General features: G+C 35.6%; 1 protein-coding gene across 6 annotated transcripts in view; it reads left to right on the top strand.

The window, feature by feature from the left end:
• The window catches only part of INTS2 (integrator complex subunit 2), a 60,182-nt gene that overhangs the window by 15,674 nt on the left and 20,398 nt on the right, over window positions 1–24,110 (top strand). For 5 of the 6 annotated variants that reach the window (XM_082371979.1, XM_082371977.1, XM_082371982.1 and 2 more), the window contains exons 6-15: window positions 71–201; window positions 447–620; window positions 3,432–3,658; window positions 5,351–5,476; window positions 9,928–9,999; window positions 10,088–10,202; window positions 12,017–12,085; window positions 14,474–14,608; window positions 15,758–15,934; window positions 17,110–17,218. In XM_082371979.1, coding sequence (XP_082228105.1) covers window positions 71–201; window positions 447–620; window positions 3,432–3,658; window positions 5,351–5,476; window positions 9,928–9,999; window positions 10,088–10,202; window positions 12,017–12,085; window positions 14,474–14,608; window positions 15,758–15,934; window positions 17,110–17,218 — 1,335 coding nt within the window. The remainder of the gene's footprint in view (window positions 1–70; window positions 202–446; window positions 621–3,431; window positions 3,659–5,350; window positions 5,477–9,927; window positions 10,000–10,087; window positions 10,203–12,016; window positions 12,086–14,473; window positions 14,609–15,757; window positions 15,935–17,109; window positions 17,219–24,110) is intronic. The other variant, XM_082371981.1, reaches the window with a different exon arrangement.

Below are 24,110 nucleotides of genomic sequence, written 5' to 3' on the forward strand. Positions count from 1 at the left end.
AAGGCTGAAAAAATTGTTTCTGATATCCTACTTACAAAGCTTAAAGTAATAGAGCCTATTAAATGTTCAGTTTGTAGGGGCCTGATCAAAAATGGAGAACGACAAGATGAAGAGAGTCTTGGAGGAAGGCGGAGGACGGATGCCTTACGCTTCTTATGTAAAATGAATCCTTCTCAGGCCCTGAAGGTCCGAGGCATGGTGGTAAGAGATCTTATTATTTTTCTGAGACAAAAGCCTTTATATTAGGACCAGGAACTCTTCTCAAGGTGGTTTTAGAATATTATAGAGATTTGGAATTATAGTTATAGACTGGATGTATTACCTTCCTCTCTGGGTTTTTATGTTTTGTGTTATGTCCTCCCCTAAATTTTAGATGCTTTAGATTCTCTCATCCTGGCCCTTTTCCTTATGATATTGAATTCAGTTTGTTTTCTTTGCTCTGTTAGGTGGAAGAATGCCACTTGCCAGGTCTTGGAGTGGCTTTGACCTTGGATCATACTAAAAATGAAGCTAGTGAAGACGGAGTGAGTGACTTGGTTTGTTTTGTTAGTGGTTTGCTTCTTGGAACAAATGCGAAAGTCCGGACTTGGTTTGGAACTTTTATCCGAAATGGACAGCAGGTGAGGGAGAAATATGTGTATAGACCAAGGATCAGGCTATTTTAGTAGTTAGTAAGAGAGGAAGAAACACTTTTAGAATGATGTCATTAAGCCCGTGGTTCTCAAACTTCTTAGTCTCAGGGCCTCCTAACATTTAAAATAAATCATTGAGGACTCCAAAGAGCTTTTGTATAGGCTTTTTTTTTTTTTTTTTTTTTTAATTTATTTATTTTTGGCTGCGTTGGGTCTTTGTTGCTGCGTGCGGGCTTTCTCTAGTTGCGGCGAGTGGGGGCTACTCTTCGCTGCGGTGTGTGGGCTTCTTATTGCTTTGGCTTCTCTTGCTGCAGAGCACGGGCTCTAGGTGCATGGGCTTCAGTAGTTGTAGCATGTGGGCTCAGTAGTTGTGGCTTGCGGGCTCTAGATCGCAGGCTCAGTAGTTGTGGCGCAGAGGCTTAGTTGTTCCACAGCATGTGGGATCTTCCCGGACCAGGACTCGAACCCGTGTCACCTGCATTGGCAGGAGGATTCTTAACCACTGTGCCACCAGGGAAGTCCCTGTATAGGCTTTTATCTATTGATATTTACCATACTAGAAATGAAAACTGCAGTGTTTGAAATATTTATTTATAATTCATTTAAAAATAACAATAATAATCTCATTAAATATGACTATAACATATTTTTTTAATGAAAAATAACCATATTTTCCAAAACAAAAATTTACTGAAAAGAGTGGTATCATTGTGCATTTTTGCAAGTCTCTTTATGTCTGGCCTTTGGAAAAACTGCACTGTATACTTGTGGGAAAATGAGTAAAAAAGGTCTATAATGTTAAGGAAATATTTTTGACCTTCTGGACCCCCAAAAGAGTATTTTGGTAATCTCCAGGTTTCTGGGTCAGCTACATGAGAACTGCTACATTAGGTTGCTACATTAGGTCATCAATACAAGTTGTTATTGTAGTCTGTAATTTTAATGTGTGTGTGTATATTATTATTATTATTATATTATTGTGGTAAAATATACATAATGTAAAATTTACCATTTGAATCATTTTTAAGTGTACAGTTCAGTGACATTAAGTACATTTACAATGTTGTGCAACCATCATCACTATTCATTTTCAGAACTTTTTCATCATCCCAAACAGAAACTCTGTACCCATTAACCAGTAATTTCCCATTCCCCTTTCCTCCCAGCTCCTGGTAGTCTCTTTTCTACTTTCTGTTTCTATGAATTTGCCCATTCTAGGTACCTCGTATAAGTGGTATTTCTCTTTTTGAGTTTGGCTTATTTTCCGTAGCATAATGTTTATTTTATTTTATTTTTGGCTGTGTTGGGTCTTTGTTGCTGTGCGTGGGCTTCCTTTAGTTGCGGCGAGCGGGGGCTACTCTTCATTGTGGTGTGCAGGCTTCTCATTGCGATGGCTTCTCCTGTTGCAGAGCATGGGCTCTAGGCGCACGGGCTTCAGTAGTTGCGGCGCGTGGGCTTAGTTGCTCCACGGCATGTGGGATCTTCCTGGACCAGGGCTCGAACCCGTGTCCCCTGCTTTGGCAGGCGGATTCTTAACCACTGCGCCTCCAGGGAAGTCCCTGGCATATGTTTTTAAGGTCCATGCATGTTGTGGCATGTGTCAGAATTTCCTTCCTTTCTAAGGCTAATATTTTATTGTATGTATCTACTACATTTATCCGTCCATCTATTGATGAATATATATTATATTTTGCAACAGTTTTTAACTTGCAAAATACTGTACTTTTTCAAAAAGCATCTCATGGTAACTCTGTGAATAGAGTCCTCTCCCTACAAAGAAACTAATGCATAATGGTTTTTAACTTGTTGAGGTCAGTAAGCTTGACAGTAACGTGTACTGCTTAGATCCTTCTTCAGTCTATTTTTTTTGTGCCATGAATTCACCATACTTTTCTGTATCCAAGTTTTACTTTACTTCTAGCCCATTTGAAAACTAATTTTAAACTTTGCTTTCGAAAAGGAAGTGAATATTTCTAGTATTCCTTCTATATGTCAGGCACTGTGCTAAGCACTTGGTATGATCCTCTTGTTTGTAATTGTTCTTTGTGTGCAATAAACTTTTCTTATTTGAACCTTATATCATTAATAAAACAGGCTTACCATATTTTACTTTGAAACACTCTAAAAATAATAACTAACTTTTGCCTAGTCCTTTACAGTTTAGAACTGCTTTCATATTTATTATCTTTGTTCATTCATTCATCTATTTAACAAATATTGAATGCTTGCTGTATGTCAGGCACAATATGTCAGGCCCTGCTGAGTAAGAGATGACTGGATGTTATCCCTGCCTGAAGAACTGGGGGGTGGTAGACTTGTAAACTAATTACAGCACTCCTGGGAGTTAAATATTATTAATAAGATATTCATCTCCTTGTCATTTAACACAAGGGGTTCAGAGAGGTTAACTTATATGCCTAAAAGTACATAATCAATTAATAGCAGAGCTGTTGTTTCCACCCAAGCCCTTGTGTCTTCACAATCTGGGCACTTTGTACATATGACTCCACTAGTCATTCTGTATTTGAAAGCATCATTTACATGATATTTTACATTGCAAATTGTTATTAATTTAGTATTTTCTGTACAACCAGTCCAAATTAGGGTGAGTAGAGTATTTGTCAAATCCGCTGAATTTGCTCGATGGATTAAAATGAGATTCTGCAGTTATGATAGCCTCAGCCTCCTCAAATGGATCAGTTTCAAGTGTTTAAGTGGAGAGCTTTGTTTGAACTTCCTTCTGACTTAGTAAGTGCTCCATGCTTTCTTCCTTTTGTGGCCCATATTTTTCCCTTACAGAGAAAAAGAGAGACCAGTAGTTCTGTCCTTTGGCAAATGAGAAGGCAGCTTCTTCTGGAGTTGATGGGCATTCTTCCCACAGTAAGAAGTACCCGCATTGTGGAAGAAGCTGATGTGGAGATGGAGCCCAATGTGTCTGTGTATTCGGGGCTGAAAGAAGAGCATGTTGTGAAAGCCAGTGCACTCTTACGTCTGTACTGTGCTTTGATGGGGATCGCTGGACTCAAGTATTCAATAATTTGATATTTTACCTTTTTGTCATTTTACTTTCTTATTTCTAATCCCAAGAAAGTGAGCCACAGGCCTTTTATTCAGAGGATTTCGGTTTTCTATTGGGCTTAGGTAGTGAGCTCGCCTATATCAAGAATGAAGACCTAAGGCAAACATTCGTAGCTGGGATGTATCCATCTATTTTGGTCTGATTGTAAATAGAATTATGTAAATGTGGGAGGAGCGAGAGCAGTTTAAGAAACCTGTGACTTTACCACAGCTTGACATGACTGTCATGAGTGATGTGTGAGTTATTCTTTGCCTAGCCCATGCAGCTAGTTGAAGTAAACGTGTTCTGTGTTTCCTTTTACAACTGAGATCATAGATTGTTTAAAATTGATATGATGTGATTATTAAGCATGAGCTTTCTTAGTCACTGGACTACATCCTTTTGAATACTGTCCTCAACTGTTATACATATAGTCCTCACTTTGCACGTCTCTGTTAACATGAGTTTCAGTTACCACACTTCAGTTAAATAACACTGCTCCCTCAACAACTAATGTATCAGTTACCATGATACATTAACCAAATTATTGTATAAAGTACAAACTTTGCTGAGAGCTTTTTAAGCCACATATCACTGTGTAAATAAAAGAGGCACATCGTGAGCAGTGACCAATCACATCATTTCTTTTAAAATCTTTCAGTAACTAGTCAATGCACAACTATTACTCAGTTCATGAACAGACAGCAAAGTGAGTAGTAGTGTCATCTCCTTGTCTCTCAGTGAATAAACCCATGTGGTATTTTACAGAAATGGATAATTGAAAGAGGGAATTGGCCAATAAAAATGAAAATGTAGCAAAGAAACAAAGTAGTTAACACTGGAAGTGACATTTGAGCCAAGCGTAAATAGAAGAAATAGCTGACTGTGAGAATGTTGACAGTGCTGCCGTTTGAGAGACCCTAGATACGTAGCCAGGTGACCTTAGTGAAGGCGAACTTGAGGAAAGTCATTGTGACAAAAAGGATGAAGACCCAGAGGACTGATGCTGGCAAAAATATTCACATTAAAGGAACTCTCAGATATTTCATGACTGGAAGTACAAAGGATAAAATGTTGGAAGCTGATCCAAACTTAGAAGGGGGTATGATAGTTCATCAAGGCTTAGAGAAGATGCTCACTCCATATTATAAGTTATACAATGAGAAGGTGGCAAGGGCTGTTCAAACTACTCTTGATAAATCTTTTACAAAGAAAACACTTTAATTCCCAATGTTTCTAATATATCCAATTATAAAATGCTATATAAATATTAGTTTTACTATTTAAAAAAATTTCCCTATGCATTGTAACCAACAGAGTTTTTAATGTCCTGACAAAAATTTTAAAAGTCGTGGAACAGTTGTAATTTTCCCCATTGATTATTAAGATCTTGATGCAGTTTCAGCTTGCATCGTTATTTTTATGGTCCCACACGACTGTGCAAAGTGAGGACTACCTGTATTTGTGTCTGAGGAAAAACACTGGTTGTGAATTCAAAAGTTTTGCTTTTGACATCTTAAGATATTAAAGATTTTATAAATAGTGAGGTACATTATAAAGCTCAAGATTTGTATCTGAAAGGTTAAACTGTTGAGAAGTCCCTTCTTCTTCCTTCTCTCAACTGAAAATAGTAAAACCTAATAATGTATTCCTTTTTTAGACCAACTGAGGAAGAAGCTGAGCAATTACTGCAGTTGATGACAAGCCGTCCTCCTGCCACACCAGCTGGGGTTCGCTTTGTTTCACTTTCCTTTTGTATGCTACTGGCCTTTTCTACACTTGTCAGGTACCCAACTATATAATTGTACTATTTTCTCAAGGTCTGCTTTTGTTTATTTATTAAAACACATGTATAAAATTAATTAGGAGCTTACTACAAAATGGTTTAAGATAGGGACATTGGTATTATCATTTAATAAAAGGATATCAGGGCTTCCCTGGTGGCGCAGTGGTTGAGAATCTGCCTGCCAATGCAGGGCACACGGGTTCGAGCCCTGGTCTGGGAAGATCCCACATTCCACGGAGCAACTGGGCCCGTGAGCCACAATTACTGAGCCTGCGCGTCTGGAGGCTGTGCTCCGCAATAAGAGAGGCCACGATAGTGAGAGGCCCGTGCACCATGATGAAGAGTGGCCCCCGCTTGCCATAACTAGAGAAAGCCCTCACACAGAAACGAAGACCCAACACAGCCATAAATAAATAAATAAATAAATAATTAATTAAAAAGAATTAAATCTTAAAAAAAAAAATAATAAAAAATAAAAAAATAAAAGGATATCAGTAGCATCTCCTGTATGCCAGTTATTTTATTTATCTTTATCAAAGTTTCATGTACACATTGTTTAAAGGAGTCAAAATAGTTCTTCAAGATTTGAGGCAAATAGTAGTCCTTATTCCCCCCTCTCCCTGTTTCCCCTTCCCTAGAGGCAGCTTCTTTCAGTTCTTTTAGCTGATTCTTTTGGTTTTTACTACCACATCTTTATTAACATGTTTGTATTCACTACATCCTGATTGTTCACTTTAGGAGTATTTGTTGACTTCCCACTATGAGAATGAGGAATTAGTTCTCTCTTTTCTCTCTGTCAACATATCTACACATCCTTTCTATCTTCCCATTCTCCCAGTACAGTTATTATGATTTTGCTTTGACCAATACATAGTTGTTTATGTTACACTACTGGGAGCTCAACCAAGCAGTAGATGATTACTTTTCTTTTGCAAAACTTGTTTCTCCATTAATAATTATCCTGTGTTTTTGTTCTTTGTTTTTCACTTGCTCTGTATTTTATGTGCTTACGTTAATGCAATCTCAAACTCTCTGCCAATCTAAACCTCCTCTCAAGATGTTCAGACTCATTAGATATTCTGCCAGTTTCATCTTCTTGAGGAAATCTCTCCTGGAACATTTTGACCTCCCATCTGAACTGGTTACCTCTGCACCTGATACATAGCTCTCATCCGGGAATTGCTCTTCACTATTATTTTGGGGACTTGCTTCAGCTCTCCTTTGTTGGGTCTTCTGTTTCCTGCATCTTATGTCTCCATCTTTTTACTTTTTTCTTTTATTTATTTATTTAGTTATTTATTTGGCTGTGCCGGGTTTTAGTTGAGGCACTTGGGATCTTCCTTGTGGCATGCGGGATCTTTAGTTGCAGCACATGGGATCTTTAGTTGTGGCATGTGAGATCTTTTAGTTGCAGCATGTGGGATCTTTTATTTGCAGCATGTGGGATCTAGTTCCCTGACCAGGGATCGAACCGGGCCCCCTGCATTGGAGCGTGGAGTCTTAACCACCGGATTACCAGGGAAGTCCCTCCATCTTTTTTCATTTGCTCCCTCATTTTGCTTCTTTAGAATGGGTATGTGAGAGGTAAATTATTTTAAGACTGGGTATTTCTGAAATGTCTTTATTCTGCTTTGACACTTGATTGATAGTTTGATGGGGTATAGAATTCTAAGTTGGAAATAATTCCCTTTGAGAATTTTGAAAGTCTTGCCCTATTGTCTTCTAACTTCCAGTGTTACTGTTGAGAAATCTGATGACATTCTGATTCCTGGTCCTTTTTGTGGCTTGTTCTTTTTAAATGTGGAGTCATGTAGGATTAGCCTTTTGTCCCTAGGGTTTTGAAATTTCTGGATGATATGCTTTTGTATGGGTCTGTTTTGTCTTTCATCTTAGGTTTTTTTTTTTTTTGGCCACCCCACATGGCTTGTGGGATCTTAGTTCCCCGACCAGGGGTCGAACCTGGGGCCCTGGCAGTGAGAGCTCTGAGTTGTAACCACTGGACCTCCAGGGAATGCCCTCATCCTAGGTATTTAGTTAGCCCTTTTAACCTGGGAACTCACAGTGTTCAGTTCTAGGAAATTTTCTTGAACTAATTTGTTGGTAATGTCCACCACATGGGTTTTCTCTGTTTGAAACCTCCTCTTATTTGGATATTGGACTTCTTGAAATTATCATCTTACTTTCTTACTCTTTCTTATTTTCCTTATCTTTGTCTTGTTCTGCATTTTAAAAAACAGCTTTATTGAAACACAATTTACATACCATAAAATTCACCCATTTTAAAGTATACAACTTACATTGCCTCCTGAATAAAAAAAAAAGTGTTCAATTTAATAGTTTTTAGTATATTTACAAAATCATGCAACCATTACCACAATCTAATTTTAGAATATTTCAGTCACCTCAAAAAGATACTGCCTATACTGCCTTTTAGGATTTGTTCTCAACCTTGTCCTCTAATCCTATTTAGTTTTTAATTTCTAAGAGCTCTTTTTTATTCTGATCGTTTCTTTTTTATAGTGTCTACTGCTTCATCGTGGCATGGTTTCTCTGATATTAATCATAATGATTGAAGGGGTTTTATTTGTTCTGTTTCTTTTCTCTAAGTTTCTTTTTTTCTGCCTTTTTTTGTTCTCAATTTTTCAAGTTAGAAGCTTTTTTTCAGAGGTTTGGTAATTCTTGATTGTTCACATTTAAGAGTGGGAAACTAAAAAGCAGGTTAGAACTTCTGAATGCGTAGATGGGAAACTCTTGGGCTTTTCAGAGTCTTAGAGAAGACTATTGTCTTGCTTGGGGAGTGGAGGCCTAACAGGAGATCCATAAGCAAAGTTATAAATAAAGTGAGGGTTAAGGGCTGGGAGATCTCAGACTGCAGTATAATCATTCACATAATTCTACTTTCAGAAAGGTGCTCTAGATATCCCTGATTGTCCGTCAGTTCAGAGACACCCTCTTTTACCATATCCAGAGAATAAATCTCTGGTCTCCTCTCTACTGGGGGATGGGTATTCATCTAGTTGTGTAGAATGGAGGTGATTTGGAGGTCTACTGCTCATATGGACTGTCTATATTTAGTCTCTGTCTTCATTCTCACTCCCAGAACTGCCTGGAGCTGTCAGTTTCTGAGGCCTTTGGGGATTCTGTGGTATAAGTGGTAGATTGGTTTTCCCACCTGTCAGTTTAGTATTCTGCTTTCTCGGGTCTGCTAAGTCAGTTATCACTCATCCGTATTGGCTCTGGCTTCCAATATTTTGTGTTGTTGTCCCTCATCATCATCCTATGCATTTATGCCTTTTAAGAAAATCCCTTTAATGTAGTTTGAATTGTGTGTTTCAGGAAGGTATGAAATTAAGTACGTGAAATGAAGTACTTTCTTTTCTCTTTACCTGAAGTAATTTCTTTCTTTTTTTTTAAATTTATTTTATTAAAGTATAGTTGATTTACAATGTTGTGTTAGTTTCTGGTATATAGCAAAGTGATTCAGTTATATATATATATATAAAACCTGAAGTAATTTCTAAGCATTGTCTCTAATCCTCATTACTTCTGTAAGGTGGGTATTTTTATCTTTATATTATAGGTAGGAGAGCTGAAGTTCAAAAAGATTATTTAAATTTCTTGTTCAGGGTCACACTAACAGTGATTAGCAGAGATGGGATTCCCACTCAGATCTGGCAGGCTCTAAAGGCTGTAATCTTTCTACTACGTAACACTGTCTTTTATTAGTGGAATGACTTAGGTGTGGTTGAGAATGACCTTTTTAATTTTCTTAGCTTTGGGTAGCAGGCTTTGTAGTTGCTTTTTGTTTTACCTGTTTACACTGCAATGAAGTAGAAGAAGATCAATGAAAATTATTTTTACAAATCAAAATTATTCCCTTTAAACAAGTCATTCTTGTTGGTGTGTTTTTATAACCATTTTTCATATCTGATGAGCCCCTGGCTGTTTCTTTTTACTTTTTGAATAGTGATCACTTTTTTCTCTGTAATTTTGAGTTCTGCTCAAAATGCTTCTATGAACTAAATTTCATTTTCCAGGTAGAAGATGGTCTGAGTTATTACTGTCCTTGTACTCAGTTTGTGACTTTTTGATGATTAAGTTTTAACACTAGATTTTTTTCTATATGGAATAAGTATCAGCTATCCTAACATTTTAGTCCCAAAGGACCTTTGTTTTTCCAAGGAATGTGAGGACGTTTACTCTCTCCAACCTTCAAATGCAGTAACTGAGACTTTGAGAGGGTTTGACTATTCATATTCATAGAGAAAAGTAAAGGTTCTCATTCTTCTTCTGTAGAACTGCTTCATATCTCAATGACAATTAATGGCCAATTCAACAAGCCATTATTTTGAGGAAAAATAATTTCTACCAAAAATAATTCCAGAATGATATTTTATTCTTATGCTAGTATATCTGACTTAAACCAGTGACTTCTGATATGTTTTATATAGTACGCCTGAACAGGAGCAGCTAATGGTAGTGTGGCTAAGTTGGATGATAAAAGAAGAAGCTTATTTTGAGAGGTAAGATGACTTTTTTGTTTCAGTTAGCTGAGTAAGTTTTTCTTATCCCTTTCTTTGGAAATTCATATTTTCTTTTCTGTTTCAACAGTACTTCAGGTGTGTCTGCTTCTTTTGGGGAGATGTTATTATTGGTTGCTATGTACTTTCATAGCAACCAACTTAGTGCTATCATTGACTTGGTCTGTTCTACTTTGGGGATGAAGGTAATTTCCTTTTTTCTTCTTTCTAAAGATGGTGTTTCTAAGCTGGACATTTTCTTGTAATGTTAAGTAAATAGATGGTTTTCATTTTGAAATAATTTTAGTTGTTTAATAGTTTGAAACTATCAAGAGCTCTTAGAAAAAAATACATTATGAAAACACTATTCACAAGAATAATAGAAGTTCTATGTAGAAAGCTTAGAAAACACAATAAAGAAGGGAAAGATGTAATTCCATGTTCAGAGATATCAGGTACTGTTAATAGTCTGGTATCTGTTCTTTCTTTAAATTGATATACATATTTTGTAATTTTAATGAACTTACCAATATATGATAAGCACTTCCTCATATCCATAAATATTCTAATACAATATAATTTTTAATGGCTGCATTGTAGTTCATCATATGGACCGATCATGATATTCTTAATGGATCTTTTCTTATTTGCCATGTAGATTTTCCAGTTTCTGAATAATGCTTAGATGAATATCCTTATGTATGTAAATATATGCACAGGCACTCATAAATGCATATCTTCAAACACTTTTTGGATTATTAGGATGAAGTTCTAGAAAGCAGTACTAAGTAAAAGTATGGTGATGTTAAGCTGTTTAATGTGTATTGCCATAGTATCTTCCAGAGAGATTATACCAGTTTAACTGTTCTTATTAGTGAATGAGAGTGCCTATTTTCCTAAACTCTCACCATCACTGGGCATTACCATTCTTTTTAATCTTTGCAAATATGGTGAAAAATCGTCTTACTTATTTTGCATTTCTTTGATTACTAGTGAAACTATGGTTATTATTATTATTTTTTATAGTTACAGTTTATATAGAGGTTTTTTTGGGTAGTTTTAAAAAATCTATGTGTTTTAGCTGGTTTATATCTTTTGTGAAAGACTTGTTGATGTCCCAGTTTTTCTATAGGGATTTGTATTGATTTATTTTTCCTTTTACTGATTCAGAAGGGCTCTTTATATGTAAATGATATGCTGTTATGCCTTATATAGCATATTGGGTTGGCCAAAAATTTCCTTTGGGTTTTCCTATAACATCTTATGGAAAAACCCAAAGGAACTTTTTGGCCAACCCAATATTTCATTGATTTCAAGACATATTTTACCCAATATTGAAACTGGGATTCATTTTACAGTTGATGTGTAATGTTAATGTGGTAGTGTTTCACCTCTTTTTTTCTTGAAAAGCTACTGTTAAATCTGTGGTGCATCTTATAATCCTTATTGTCTTTAAAAGTGGAGAAGTACAATATAATATGTCGCAGTTGATTTTTCCCAGTCTTTTTTGCCATGTGAAAATTATTATTTTCTATGTGTGTAATATATTAAGTATTTCTTTTGTGGTTCTTACTTTGTTTTTCTGCTTAGAAATGTTTTTCTTTCCTTAGGTTTATAGAAACGGTCACCTATATTTTCTTTTAGTGTTTTTGCGGCCTCATGTTTTAAATTTAAATTTTTAATACATTTGGAGTTGATTTTGGGTATGGTGTCATGTGCAAATCTTTATAGGTATTATCCAGAAAGATAGCTATCCTACCTCCTTTTATTGAATAATCCACTTCTTCCCACTGACTTGAAATGCCAATAATGGTATATTTACTAAGTACTTTTATATGTTGGTTCAGTTTCTGAGGAAAACCACACTTTAACGTTGGGTTTGAGAAGCTACTTCTGAAATAGAGTATTTGAACATTAATTTTATATATCACAGTCATTTTAGATAATAAATTTACCAGAGAAAATTGTGCTTTATATATTTTATTTTCACATGCTGTTGAAATTCTTTTGGTTGTTTTAGATTGTAATTAAGCCAAGCTCCTTGAGCAGGATGAAGACTATCTTCACACAGGAAATTTTTACTGAGCAGGTACTTCTTTTAACTTTATTCTTAGGTACTTCTTTAACTTTCTTTTACAACATTCTTTGGGGAAAAACTTGTATGTTTCAGTTTAGGAGCATTATATAGTTTTTAAATTCCTTTTTAGTTTCCAGTGATGATTTATTTAATTTTAGAAACTTTTGTAAAGAATAATCCTATTTAAAATTTACTTTTAAAGCTATTTACTATATACAAAAGCATGTAATAAATATATTTACATATTTTGGAGACTTTGAATAGATACTTAAGAATATAGTCTTAGATATTCTTGGTGGGGATCTCATATAGGGTAATCAACTGGTATTGTCAGGAGAAAAATAACAGAAACCTATTTAAACCTTTTCAGCTGTGAGGTGCATGTCTAACTAGATGATAAGCTAGAGTCTAAATTCCTTATTCTAGTATTTACCTGTTCTTATTTAGTTTCAGCACTTTTGTCCATGGGTAATCCTAATGATATTTTATTTTTCCAGTGATGGAGACTATTCTTTTTTTTTTTTCTTTTTTTAAAATTGAATTATAGGTGATTTACAATATTGTGTTAGTTTTAGATATACAGCAGAGTGATATGGTTATACATATATATGTGTATATATCTATATTCTTTTTTTTATTCTTTTCCATTAAAGTTCATTACAATATATTGAATATAGTTTTCTGTGCTATACAGTAAATCCTTATTGTTTATCTGTTTTATATATGATACTGTGCATCTGTTAATCCCATACTCGCAATTTATCCCTCCCCGTCCTTCCCCTTTGGTAATCATAAGTTTGTTTTCTATGTCTATGAGTCTGTTTCTATTTTGTAAATAAGTTCATTTGTACTGTTTTTCAGATTCCACATATAAGTGATATCATACAATATTTTTCTTTCTCTAACTTACTTCACTTAGTATGATAATCTCTAGGTCATTCCATGTTGATAAAAATGGCATTATTTCATTCTTTTTTATGGCTGAGTAATATTCCATCACACACACACACACACACACACACACACACACACACACACACACACACACACACACACCCATTCATCTGTTGATGGACACTTAGGTCACTTCCACGTCTTGGCTATTGTAAATAGTGTTGCCATGAACATTGGGGTGCGTGTATCTTTTTGAATTAGAGTTTTTGTCTTTGATGGAAACTATGCTAAAATTTAAAATTAATTCCTGGGACTTCCTTGGTAGCGTGGTGGTTAAGAATCCGCCTGCCAATGCAGGGGACATGGGTTTGATCCCTGGTGCAGGAAGATCCCACGTGCTGCAGAGCAACTAAGCCCATGCACCACAGCTTCTGAGCCTGTGCTCTGGAGCCTGTAAGCCACAACTACTGAAGCCCGCGTGCCTAGAGCCCCTGCTCTGCAGTAAGAGAAGCCACTGCAGTGAGAAGCCCGTGCACCGCAACGAAGACCCAATGCAGCCAAAAATAAATAAATAATTTAATTAATTTAAAAAACAAATAAATAAAATTAGTTCCCAGGTTCATTTATCAATTTAAATCTCAGAATACAAAAATATGTATATCTTAAAAAATGAAATATTTGAAAATACTCATAGATCTGTAATTGTTGCTTCTTTTAGGTTAATTAATATTCTCGGGAATTCCCTGGCAGTCCAGTGGTTAGGTCTCCGCCTTTTCACTGCCAAGGGCGTGGGTTCAATCCCTGGTCAGGGAACTAAGATCATGCAAGCTGTGCGGTGCAGCCAAAAAAAAAATTCTCATTCCTGTACCAAACTCTGCCCTCTCCCCTCAATGCACATACACTCCCACATAACAGTCACACATAAGATGTAGGAGACTCATAAGTTATTTTTCATGTGTTTAGTTTGAACTAACTGGAAGACACCTTTGGGGAGGGTCTCTGAAAGACAGTTAGTGGTCTGTGCATGACACAATGAGAATAACAATAAAAATTCCTGTTTATGTGATACTTTATAAGTCACATATATTTTTCCAAAGAAATTTATTTCCCTCTCGCAAAAACCTTTTGAAGCAAGTAAGACAATACTGTCTCGTTTTGTAGATGTGAAAATAGACTCAGAAGATAAAATGACTTAGCTAAAGTCATTGAGCCCAGATTTTATGATTCCAAATTTTATATATTTTTTAATCTTACTCTAACCCCCGTCAACATATCTGTGTTCAAAAGCAAATTTTAAAATGTAGAGAACTTTACAAATACCTAAATGTATGATGCTACCTCATCACTCAAAAATAATTAAATCACGTAATAATTGGTTTTTATCATTCCTTCCTGAGGACCACATTTGTATTAAGTTTTGACAGTCTACCTGGCTAATCCTCCCTCTTTCAGAATAATTTTATATTTGGTTCTGTCATATGTATTAATACTGTTTTTCCCTTTTAGGTTGTCACAGCTCATGCAGTTCGTGTCCCTGTCACCAGCAACCTGAGTGCCAACATTACTGGATTTTTGCCTATTCATTGTATTTACCAGCTTCTGAGGAGTCGTTCCTTTACAAAGCACAAAGTATCAATAAAAGTATGACCTTACACTTATATTTCAAGCTACAACCTAAGTTAATGCTTTCTTCCCAGTTCCGTTTCAGTCTGTAGACCTTTACTGTGGGTTTCGTGTGTGAAGTGTGTCTAGTTACTAGTCGTTTATATAGTTATAGTAATTAGGCTCTCAATTTCAGATTTTTAAAGCAGTATAACTGTTCAGTTATTTACAAAATGTACACTAGTACCTTTTAATTTCTCAGTAATATCGTTTAGCTATTTCATTAAACCTTAGTAAAAATTGCCATTTCTGTACTTGGTTTTGTTCACCAAACTGAGAAAGTTGCTGGTTAGCCATGACCAGTATTTGTACATTTGTCATAAGGACATCTAACATCTAACTTGAATATATTTTTGGTATGTTTTCAATTTGTTATGTAGTTGTCTATACCAAACAGTTAAAAGGTCCTCTAAAGAAAAGGCTGAACCCCAGGAGGTAAAAGAAATCTGTTTGGACCATTTCTAAGAGGCAATTTTATTTATAAAGAACCATGAACAATATATACATTGATATATCACATTTAATTATCCTTGTTATCATGATTTAGTGAAGTTATTTTCCATCTTGATTGTACCTTCTGCTTCTTTATATTTTTAGCAATATAATAGATAAGAATTAAGAGTCCAAATGCACACCCAACATTTCTTCTTGGCCTTTATTTGTGTAGATAGTTAATCTCCCATAAATGGTTGTCAGAGTCACTTTCTTAATCTGTCTGAGGGTTTGTTGTGAAGAACTGTCCCTCTCCCTAAATCTCTTCCTGTTGTGGGGTCTTCTACAGCAACACATATGGTGCTCTAAATACAGATATAGAAGGGACTTAACAGTGTTTTCCCCACTACTTGAAAACTGATAGATTAAAAACCCAAAGTCCAAACTCAAAACTCAAACTCATCATTTTAGATTTATCTTCCACTTCACGGTATTCTCAACTTTAGGGTATAAAAGTATTTCCTATTTTTAAATCAAAGACAGCTGTGAAACTGGATAATATATTTAATAACTGTTAAAAGTTAATAGTGAGTTTCACTGATTCATAAATCATGTAAAATTATATGTGCTTTTAAAATTTTGCTTGCTTTTTCTTTTTGCCATAATTGATTTGGTGCCTGTAACCTTCTTTTTTAGGACTGGATTTATAGACAGCTCTGTGAAACCTCCACTCCACTCCATCCTCAATTACTTCCTCTGATTGACGTGTACATAAATTCTATACTTACTCCTGCATCTAAATCTAATCCAGAAGCCACAAATCAGCCAGTCACAGAACAGGAGATACTCAATATTTTCCAAGGAGTCATTGGGGTAAAATAGTGGCTTTTCTACATTTATTAGCTTATTTTTCTTTTATTCTTTGGACTGACTCCATGTTTTTTCCCTGATTATTAGAGGAGAACAACTTCTAGGTGGTTCTGAATTTAAGATGGTATTCAGTTTTCTTAGATCACTTATAAATATTAAAAGAATGGTATTAGTTCCAAGTAGTTTGTTGAATAGGCACTTTTCGAGGAATTCTTTCAAGAGCTCCATTTTCCTTTTTTTTTTTTTTTTTTTGGCCGCGCTGTGCCCCTTGCATTGGGAGTATGAAGTCTTAACAACTGGACCGCCAGGGAAGTCCCAAGAGCTCCATTTTAAAGCTTAAGGAGTGCTGTGGAAGTTGTGTGTTTAACAACGGACTACATGACATTTCAACACATTTAACCAGCTTTGTTTAGTTTCCTGGGGATCTAAGATCTACCTAGATTATTAATGGAAAACTTGAAGAAAATCTTTTTTCTCCAAATATACTTAACTGTACAATATCATTTTTAGGAATTATTTTCTTCATGGTAATTTCAGATAATACTTGAGACTCCTGTAAAGCTTTTTGAGAAGCAGCCTGATGGGACTGCTGTTGCCTTTTTTTTCCTATATTCTTTTTTTTTAAAAAACAGTAACTTTTTAAAAAAATTATTTATTTTTGGCTACGTTGGGTCTTCATTGCTGCACGTGGGCTTTCTCTAGTTGCAGTGAGCGGGGGCTACTCTTCGTTGCGGTGCATGGGCTTCTTGTTGCGGTGGCTTCTCTTGTTGCTGAGCACGGGCTCTAGGGCGCGTGGGCTCAGTAGTTGTGGCACGTGGGCTCAGTAGTTGTGGTGCACGGGCTTAGTTGCTCCACGGCATGTGGGATCATCCCAGACCAGGGCTCGAACCCCTGTCCCCTGCATTGGCAGGTGGATTCTTAACCACCGTGCCACCAGGGAAGCCCCTTCCTATCTTAAAAACTGTTAAGCATGTTGCTTTTCATCTCCCAAGCCATCTCAAATTTAACTTAGACTTCAAGTTGTCTCTTTGAGTTTAATGCGAACGCAGCAACATTTCTCTCAACTTGTTTGAGCTTGGGAGCAGCAACACTGAATAATCTATTTTGAATGCTTTTGCTATCAAAGAGCACTCATGAAATTTAACAGTATTTTAAAGTATTTATAATATTACCTCCAGGGTGACAACATCCGCCTTAATCAGCGTTTCAGTATCACAGCACAGCTTTTGGTGCTTTATTATACACTGTCTTACGAAGAAGCTCTCCTAGCAAACACAAAGACTTTAGGTAAGTTGTGCGTAGGCGAATGTTTCTAGTGATAGTTCATCTTATTTGCTTATATTTTGTGACTTTCTAGGCTGCTGTATGAGAAAATAAGGTCAAATATTCTAACGAGCTCCAGCATCATTCTACAGTCTTTGCAGTGGAGGCACTGTGTACTCTGATGCATGAACACATGTATGTGTGGGCATAGAATCACCACTTAAGGCTCAGTGCTGCTTTTAGCAGCCTGAATTAATGGATAAATGAATTGTCTGTATGTTAACAATTTTAGTGACCTTACTAACTAAACGTAAATTAAGAGATAAACCTAAAGGAACTGCAACTGAAATATTTTTGCTTGATTTCAATCTGTGCCCTATTCTTCCTTCCATTAGTGTGAAGAGTAACAATCTAATCAAAGCAATAGAAAAAAACCAATAGTAGGTTTTCCTTTGCCATTGAAATTATCACCGAACGAGGCTTTCAGACTTAGCTATTTCATATAATATCAGAAGGTTAGATTTAGCATAGATGATATCAGTATAAAGTAGTATGTTTTCCTTTATTTGAAAAAGAATATTCACCTGTATTTTAGCCTTGTTAAATGTATTTAGTTCCATATTTGAAACAAAAAGAGTGTCATTAAAAAGTCGTAGGCATTGAGTATATAATGCAGGGAGAATTCTTTTAAGGGAGGTTAATTTGTCATAGCTGAGTGGTTTTACTTTTTGAAAGCTATAAATTAAAGTTACTCTTCAGTGTATGGCAGATCAGTTTCCTTTATTTTTCCGAAGTATTGTGTTTTAAGTATTCTGTGAATTTCTCAGCTGCTTTCTTTTCTGACTACAGGTGTTAGGGTTGTACAGATGATATACCACAACTGTAATTATAGTCTTTGTCATATCAGGACAAGATGGGCTAATAATAAGCATTAGGTAATAGTCTCCCACTTTTGTCCACATGTAATGAATTCTGTTAAGGAATATGACACTTGTGGTTTAATGGATAGTAGGGGAATGAGTTACAAGGAGGTATTCTGGGGAGAACTCAGACCTTTAATACTGTAGCAGAGGACTAAGATACACCCTTAGTTTTCGTTTAAATTAATGTCTAGCAAAAAAAAAATCTTAATACAGAAAAGTACAGAGACTAGTGTAGCCAACTTTTGTGTATATACCATGCAGAATTAACAGGTCACTCAGAATTTTTTGGACTGGAAGAACCTTTAAAGATTATGTATCCCAGTCCCCAGTGACATGCTCAGTTCAACCCTGTGTTCGTGTGAAGCTGCTGTTCTTTATGCAATAGTCTGATGGATCTTAATTGGAAAGTTAAGGATTTTAGGTTAGGAGTACAACCCAGCCTGGATTGAGTCTTGGAAAAGGAACTGGGAGATTAGAGGAAAGTTGTTAGGTTTTTCTAAGATTCTAGGCAAAAGATGGTGGTGGTCTGGACTGGTAGCAGTGTATATGTATTTTTTTTCTTTTCTTTTTTTTGTCTGCGTTGGGTCTTCATTGCTGCACGCAGGCTTTTCTCTAGTTGTGGCGAGAGGGGGCTACTCTTCGTTGTGGTGCACTGGCTTCTCATTGCGGTGGCTTCTCTTGTTGCGGAGCACGGGCTCTAGGCATGCGGGCTTCAGTAGTTGTGGCATGTGGGCCCAGTAGTTGTGGTTCGCGGGCTGTAGAGCGCAGGCTCAGTAGTGGTGCAGGGGCTTAGTTGCTCTGTGGCATGTGCGATCTTCCTGGACCAGGGATCGAACCGTGTCCCCTGCATTGGCAGGCAGATTCTTAACCATTGCACCACCAGGGAAGTCCCTGTATATGTATTTTGAAGGTAGAGCTGAGAGGTTTTGCTGATGGATTCATGAGGTTTGAGAGACAGGAGCCAAGGCTGATGTGGAGGCTTTTGGCCTAACCTATAAAATGGCTATAGACTGAAATAAATGAGCAGGTCTGTGGGGGATCAGGAGCTAGTTTTGGACGTATGGAGTTTGAGATGTCTGATAGACTTTCAAGTGGGGATGTTATGGAAACAGTTGTAAATACTGGCCTAGAATTTAGGGGAGATACCAGCACTGAAGCTTTGAGATTCTTCAGCATATATATGGTATTTAAAATCATGACATTAAGTAAGATTACCAAACGGGAAGGTGTGGGAGGAGACTCAGGAGGATGTGTTGTCCTGGATGCCAAGGAAAGAATGTTTCAAAGAGGAGAGAGAGATCACCTGTGTCAAATGATGTTGATGGATCAAGTAAGGTTAGGACTCAGCTGATGACCGCATATAGCTTGCTGGAGGTCCTTTGACCTTTACAGTTTTATTAGTAAAGTTAACACTTTTTTTTAGGATGAAAGCCTGATTGTAGTGGATTCAAAAGAAAATTAGAGGAGATATACTGGAGACAGTGAGTACAGACAGTTCTTTTGAGGAATTGTAAAGAGAAGGAGAGAAATGAATGTGATAATTGGAGAGGAAAATGAGGTCAGGAGAGGACTTTTTTTTTTCTTTTCTTTTTAAGGTGAAAGAGCTAAGAGAATGTTTGTATTCTGTTGGGCGTAATCTAGTAGAGAGGGAAGGCTGATGAGAGAATCCCTGGAGGGATATCCTTGATAGGTGAGAGGAGATGGGATGTAGAAGACAAATGGAGGGATCAGCCTTTCCTTGGAGAATTTTTTCCCATAGTTCAGGAGATTTTTTTCTAGTCTAGTTTCTTATCTCCACAGGGAATAAATAATTGGAGAATATGTCACAACATGAGAGAATTTTGCTTTTCCACAGCCAAAAAAGATAAGTATTCTTCCTCAAATTTATTCCTACCTGTGAAGTTTTGTCGTAGTTTCAGTACCTTGTTAACTGGTCTGTGGTTTTGGCCTTTATATTAAACATTATCAGCAGCCACCAGGTAGCTGTAGAAGCTCAAATATGGAATTCTGACACTTGAGATAGAGCCAAGTATTAGAATATCATAGTCATTAAAAAATGTGTTTGTATATATACATCTTTTTTCACATATGCATATTTTTGATTTATTTCAAAATATTTATAATACATGTGTATATATTAATTTTAGTTAAATAGTGTACTGATCCAAAGGAATATGTGTAAGAAATGATAATATAATAAATCCCTGTGTACTAATACCCAATTAAAATATGAGCATTACCATTATATTTCCAGTTTTTATACTTAAAAGAGTGTTTCCTATTTATTACATCTGAAGACTTTATTACTAGGTAAAAGTTTATTTTTACATGCTTTTGAAGTAAAAACAATACTAATGAATATTGAACATATGAGAAACTGTTTATCTGCTCTTAAAGCAGCCAGTGGGATCCTAAACACAGTCTCACTCTTAAGTAGCTAAAAGTATTACTTGCTTAACTCTCTCCCTCAAGCTTAACTTCATTTAAAACAGGGTCTGGCTGCCTTTTCTGCTTCTGTCCCGTTTCGTGTGAAGTTTCCTTCTTTGTCAGCAGCAGAACAAGACACATACTGTGGTATTTGGGAAACTGTAATATTTACTGCCTCTGAATTCCTGAACTTGAAGTTTTTCTTTGCACTCGATAGTTAATTATTTTCTTCCCAGAAGAAAGTTAACTCTGCCTCTATCAAAATGCAGAAACCTTTAAGCAAACATTGGCGGATGTTTTTTCTTGGCAGCTTGAAGTTTCAGTGCTGTAAAATCAAGTTTGACCAAAAAAGGTTCTAAGAGTTAAATGACTGTAGTGTAGAGTAACAGTATAAGAATCTTAAACTTATTTCATTATTTACTTAATTACTTTCATATCTTAATGCAAAAGAACTGGCTTTTAAAAATAAAAACATTTATTAAAAGCGTGTTTACTGGAGGAAATTGAGGAAGTGAAAAATGTACAAAGACCAAAGTAAAACCACCCATAATTCTGCTGCCCAGAGGTAATCACCATAGAATTTTGCTAGAAAACCCTTTAGTCTTTGCACATATGATAACTTTCACAAAGTTGGAATCATATGTTTTTAATCTACCCTTTTTAATAATACACTTTACACATTTGCCTATTTAGTAAATTTTTTTCTGAAACATGGTTTTTAATAGCTATATAATATTTCTTCATAAATACGTACCATTACTTAACAAATTCCTTATTGTTGGACATTTAAATTATTTCCACATTTTGCCATTATAGAGAGTGGTGGAATGAATATCCTTAGAGCTAACTCTGTATACAGGTATACTTATTTCTGTCCTTAGGACCAAACTACTAAATCAAAGATTTTGGAATTATAAGATTTAAAAAAACAAATTGCCATATTGCTTTCCAGATAGGTTATAACATTATAGATGTTTTGTATAAGACATTTGTATAAGATGTGAGTGCCAATTTTTTTGCAGTATTGACTGTTATTTGTTTATGGTGTGTTTTAATTATAGAATTTTATAAAGAGGAAACTCTTTGAAAGCGAGGTACTAACATTATATGACTCATCACCTATCTATTCTTTTAGGACATTATTATATCACTTTTAAAATTTATGTATACCTTTAATTAATTTTGGTGTCAAGTATGGGGTGCAGATTCATTTTTTTTTTTTTTAATAATTGGTTATTTGTCAACATCACATAATGAATAACATGTCATTTTCCTATTACTTTGGAAAGTTGCTCTGATGTGTATCGAAGTTTTATTACAAACCTATGTCTGGTTTTGGGTTTTCTTTTTTATGTTCGATATTTCCAGTTCCTTTAGCCATTATTGTTCTTGTTCAATATTTCTGTCCATTCTCACATATATAATCTTTCACATGAACTTTATAATGATTTTGTCAAATTCTACAGAAGAAAATCGTATTGGGATTTTGATTAGAATTATGTTAAACATAGAGATTAATTTGGAGAGAATTTACATCTTTACAGTAGTCTTTCCAGCTAGAAATATGAAGTAATTCTTTTTAAAGTCTTTTTTATTTTTATTTTTTTGGCTGTGCCATGCAGCTTGTGGGATCTTAGTTCCCCAGTTAGGGATCGAACCCAGGCCCTGGCAGTGAAACCACCGAGTCCTAACCATCGGACTACCAGAGAATTCCCTGAAATAATTTTTTCTTTTAAATTATTAAAATGTAAGATTCATGAAGGTTGATTTTTATCTGTTTTTGCTACCGTATCTAGCATTTAGAATATTACTTGAAACATAGTAACCACTTAGTAAATGTTTTTGAATGAGTGAACTTATTCAAGTTATTTTTTTATGTCAATTAAATTTTATTTTTTGTAGGTTCTGTATAATTTTTTCTTAACAAGTTATTTCTGGTTACAGGAAAGGTATTGACATTTAGTTTGGATTAGTCTCTGAATTTCTTAGAGTACCATTTAAAATTTTTTTTAAAATTTATCAAGTGAATACTTTTTCAGCAGTTATTGGGATAGTTTGGTCTATTTATATAATTTGTTGTATAATTAATATCTGTATATTTCTGGAGTGGGCTCTACTTGCTCTGGGTATGTTATTCTTTTAGCATGGTGCTAGATTTGATTTGCTTGTCTTTTTTTTTTTAAATATGATTTATTTCCATCTGTATGTAAACAAGTGAAATTGGCCTTTTTTCCCTTTTTCTTTTCATTTCTTCTTTTTTTTTCTGGCTTTGGTATTAAGTTTACACTAATTTCACAAGTGAATTAGTTTTCCATAGGATTGTTTTAAGGATTAAAATGTCACAAAAACTAGGGGCCATGTAAATAGTATTCAAAACATTCCCACAGTTTCGTTGAGGATGAGGTTAAAAGTTAGATTTGAGGGCTTCCCTGGTGGCACAGTGGTTGAGAATCTGCCTGCCAGTGCAGGGGACACGGGTTCAAGCCCTGGTCCGGGAAGATCCCACATGCTGCGGAGCAACTGGGCCCGTGAACCACAATTACTGAGCCTGCGCGTCTGGAGCCTGTGCTCCGCAACAAGAGAGGCCGCGATAGTGAGAGGCCCGCGCACCGCGATGAAGAGTGGCCCCCGCTTGCCACAACTAGAAGAAAGCCCTTGCACAGAAACGAAGACCCAACACAGCCAAAAATAAATAAATTAAAAAAAAAAAGTTAGATTTGAATCTTTGAAAGCGACACGTTGGAAGAAAATTGGAAGTGTGATTGCTCATGTTGAATATATAAAAACAATGATCTTACCATAGGCCTTTCATAATTATAGTTTAGTCTTTTACTGGAAGATTAAGTATCCTTAATGTTGTATTTCTCAGAGATGTTAAAGAGAAATAATTGCTTTAGGCAGGGCTTCATGGGCTGCTAGTTCTTTGATAGAATTATTAATATGTGAACAGGATTTTGTCTTCAGTTTCATATGTCCAGAAACTTAAATGTTGATACTTTACCCTAAGCTGATCTTGGGGACTCTAGATCTTAATAATACTGGCTAACATTTGAGTGCTTGTTATGTGCCAAACACTACTTGAAGCTCTTTACACCTGTTAACTCATGTAAACCCTCACAACAATTCTGTGAGATAGGTACTGTTGTTGTCTTTATATTACAGGTGAGAACACTGAGGCACAGGGAAGTTAAGTGACTTCCCTTAGTTGTAAGTGTTGGAACCAGGATTTGACCATCACTGGAACTTATATATATTTAATATTAATCTGTTTTTATTATTCAAAATAATCTATCTTTACTAGTGTATATTAGCATTTTGCCTAGTTATAATCAATCTATTTATCTTAATACCATTTTATATTCCATTTTTCCTCTTTAATGTTATTTTGTACAAACAATAATGTTATTTTATATCCATCAAGATGGGCCACAGAGTTGTGGTTTCAAATTGGTTTTTAGTATTGAATTTCTTTTTTCTTTTTTTTTTCTTTTCTTTTTTCACCTTGTGACGCTCTTCCCCTATTTCTTTTACCCCTCATCCCCTGCTCCTCTGGCAGCCACCAATTA

Source organism: Balaenoptera borealis (assembly GCF_965194805.1).
Source record: "Balaenoptera borealis genome assembly, chromosome: 20".
NCBI classification, from domain to species: Eukaryota; Metazoa; Chordata; class Mammalia; order Artiodactyla; family Balaenopteridae; genus Balaenoptera; species Balaenoptera borealis.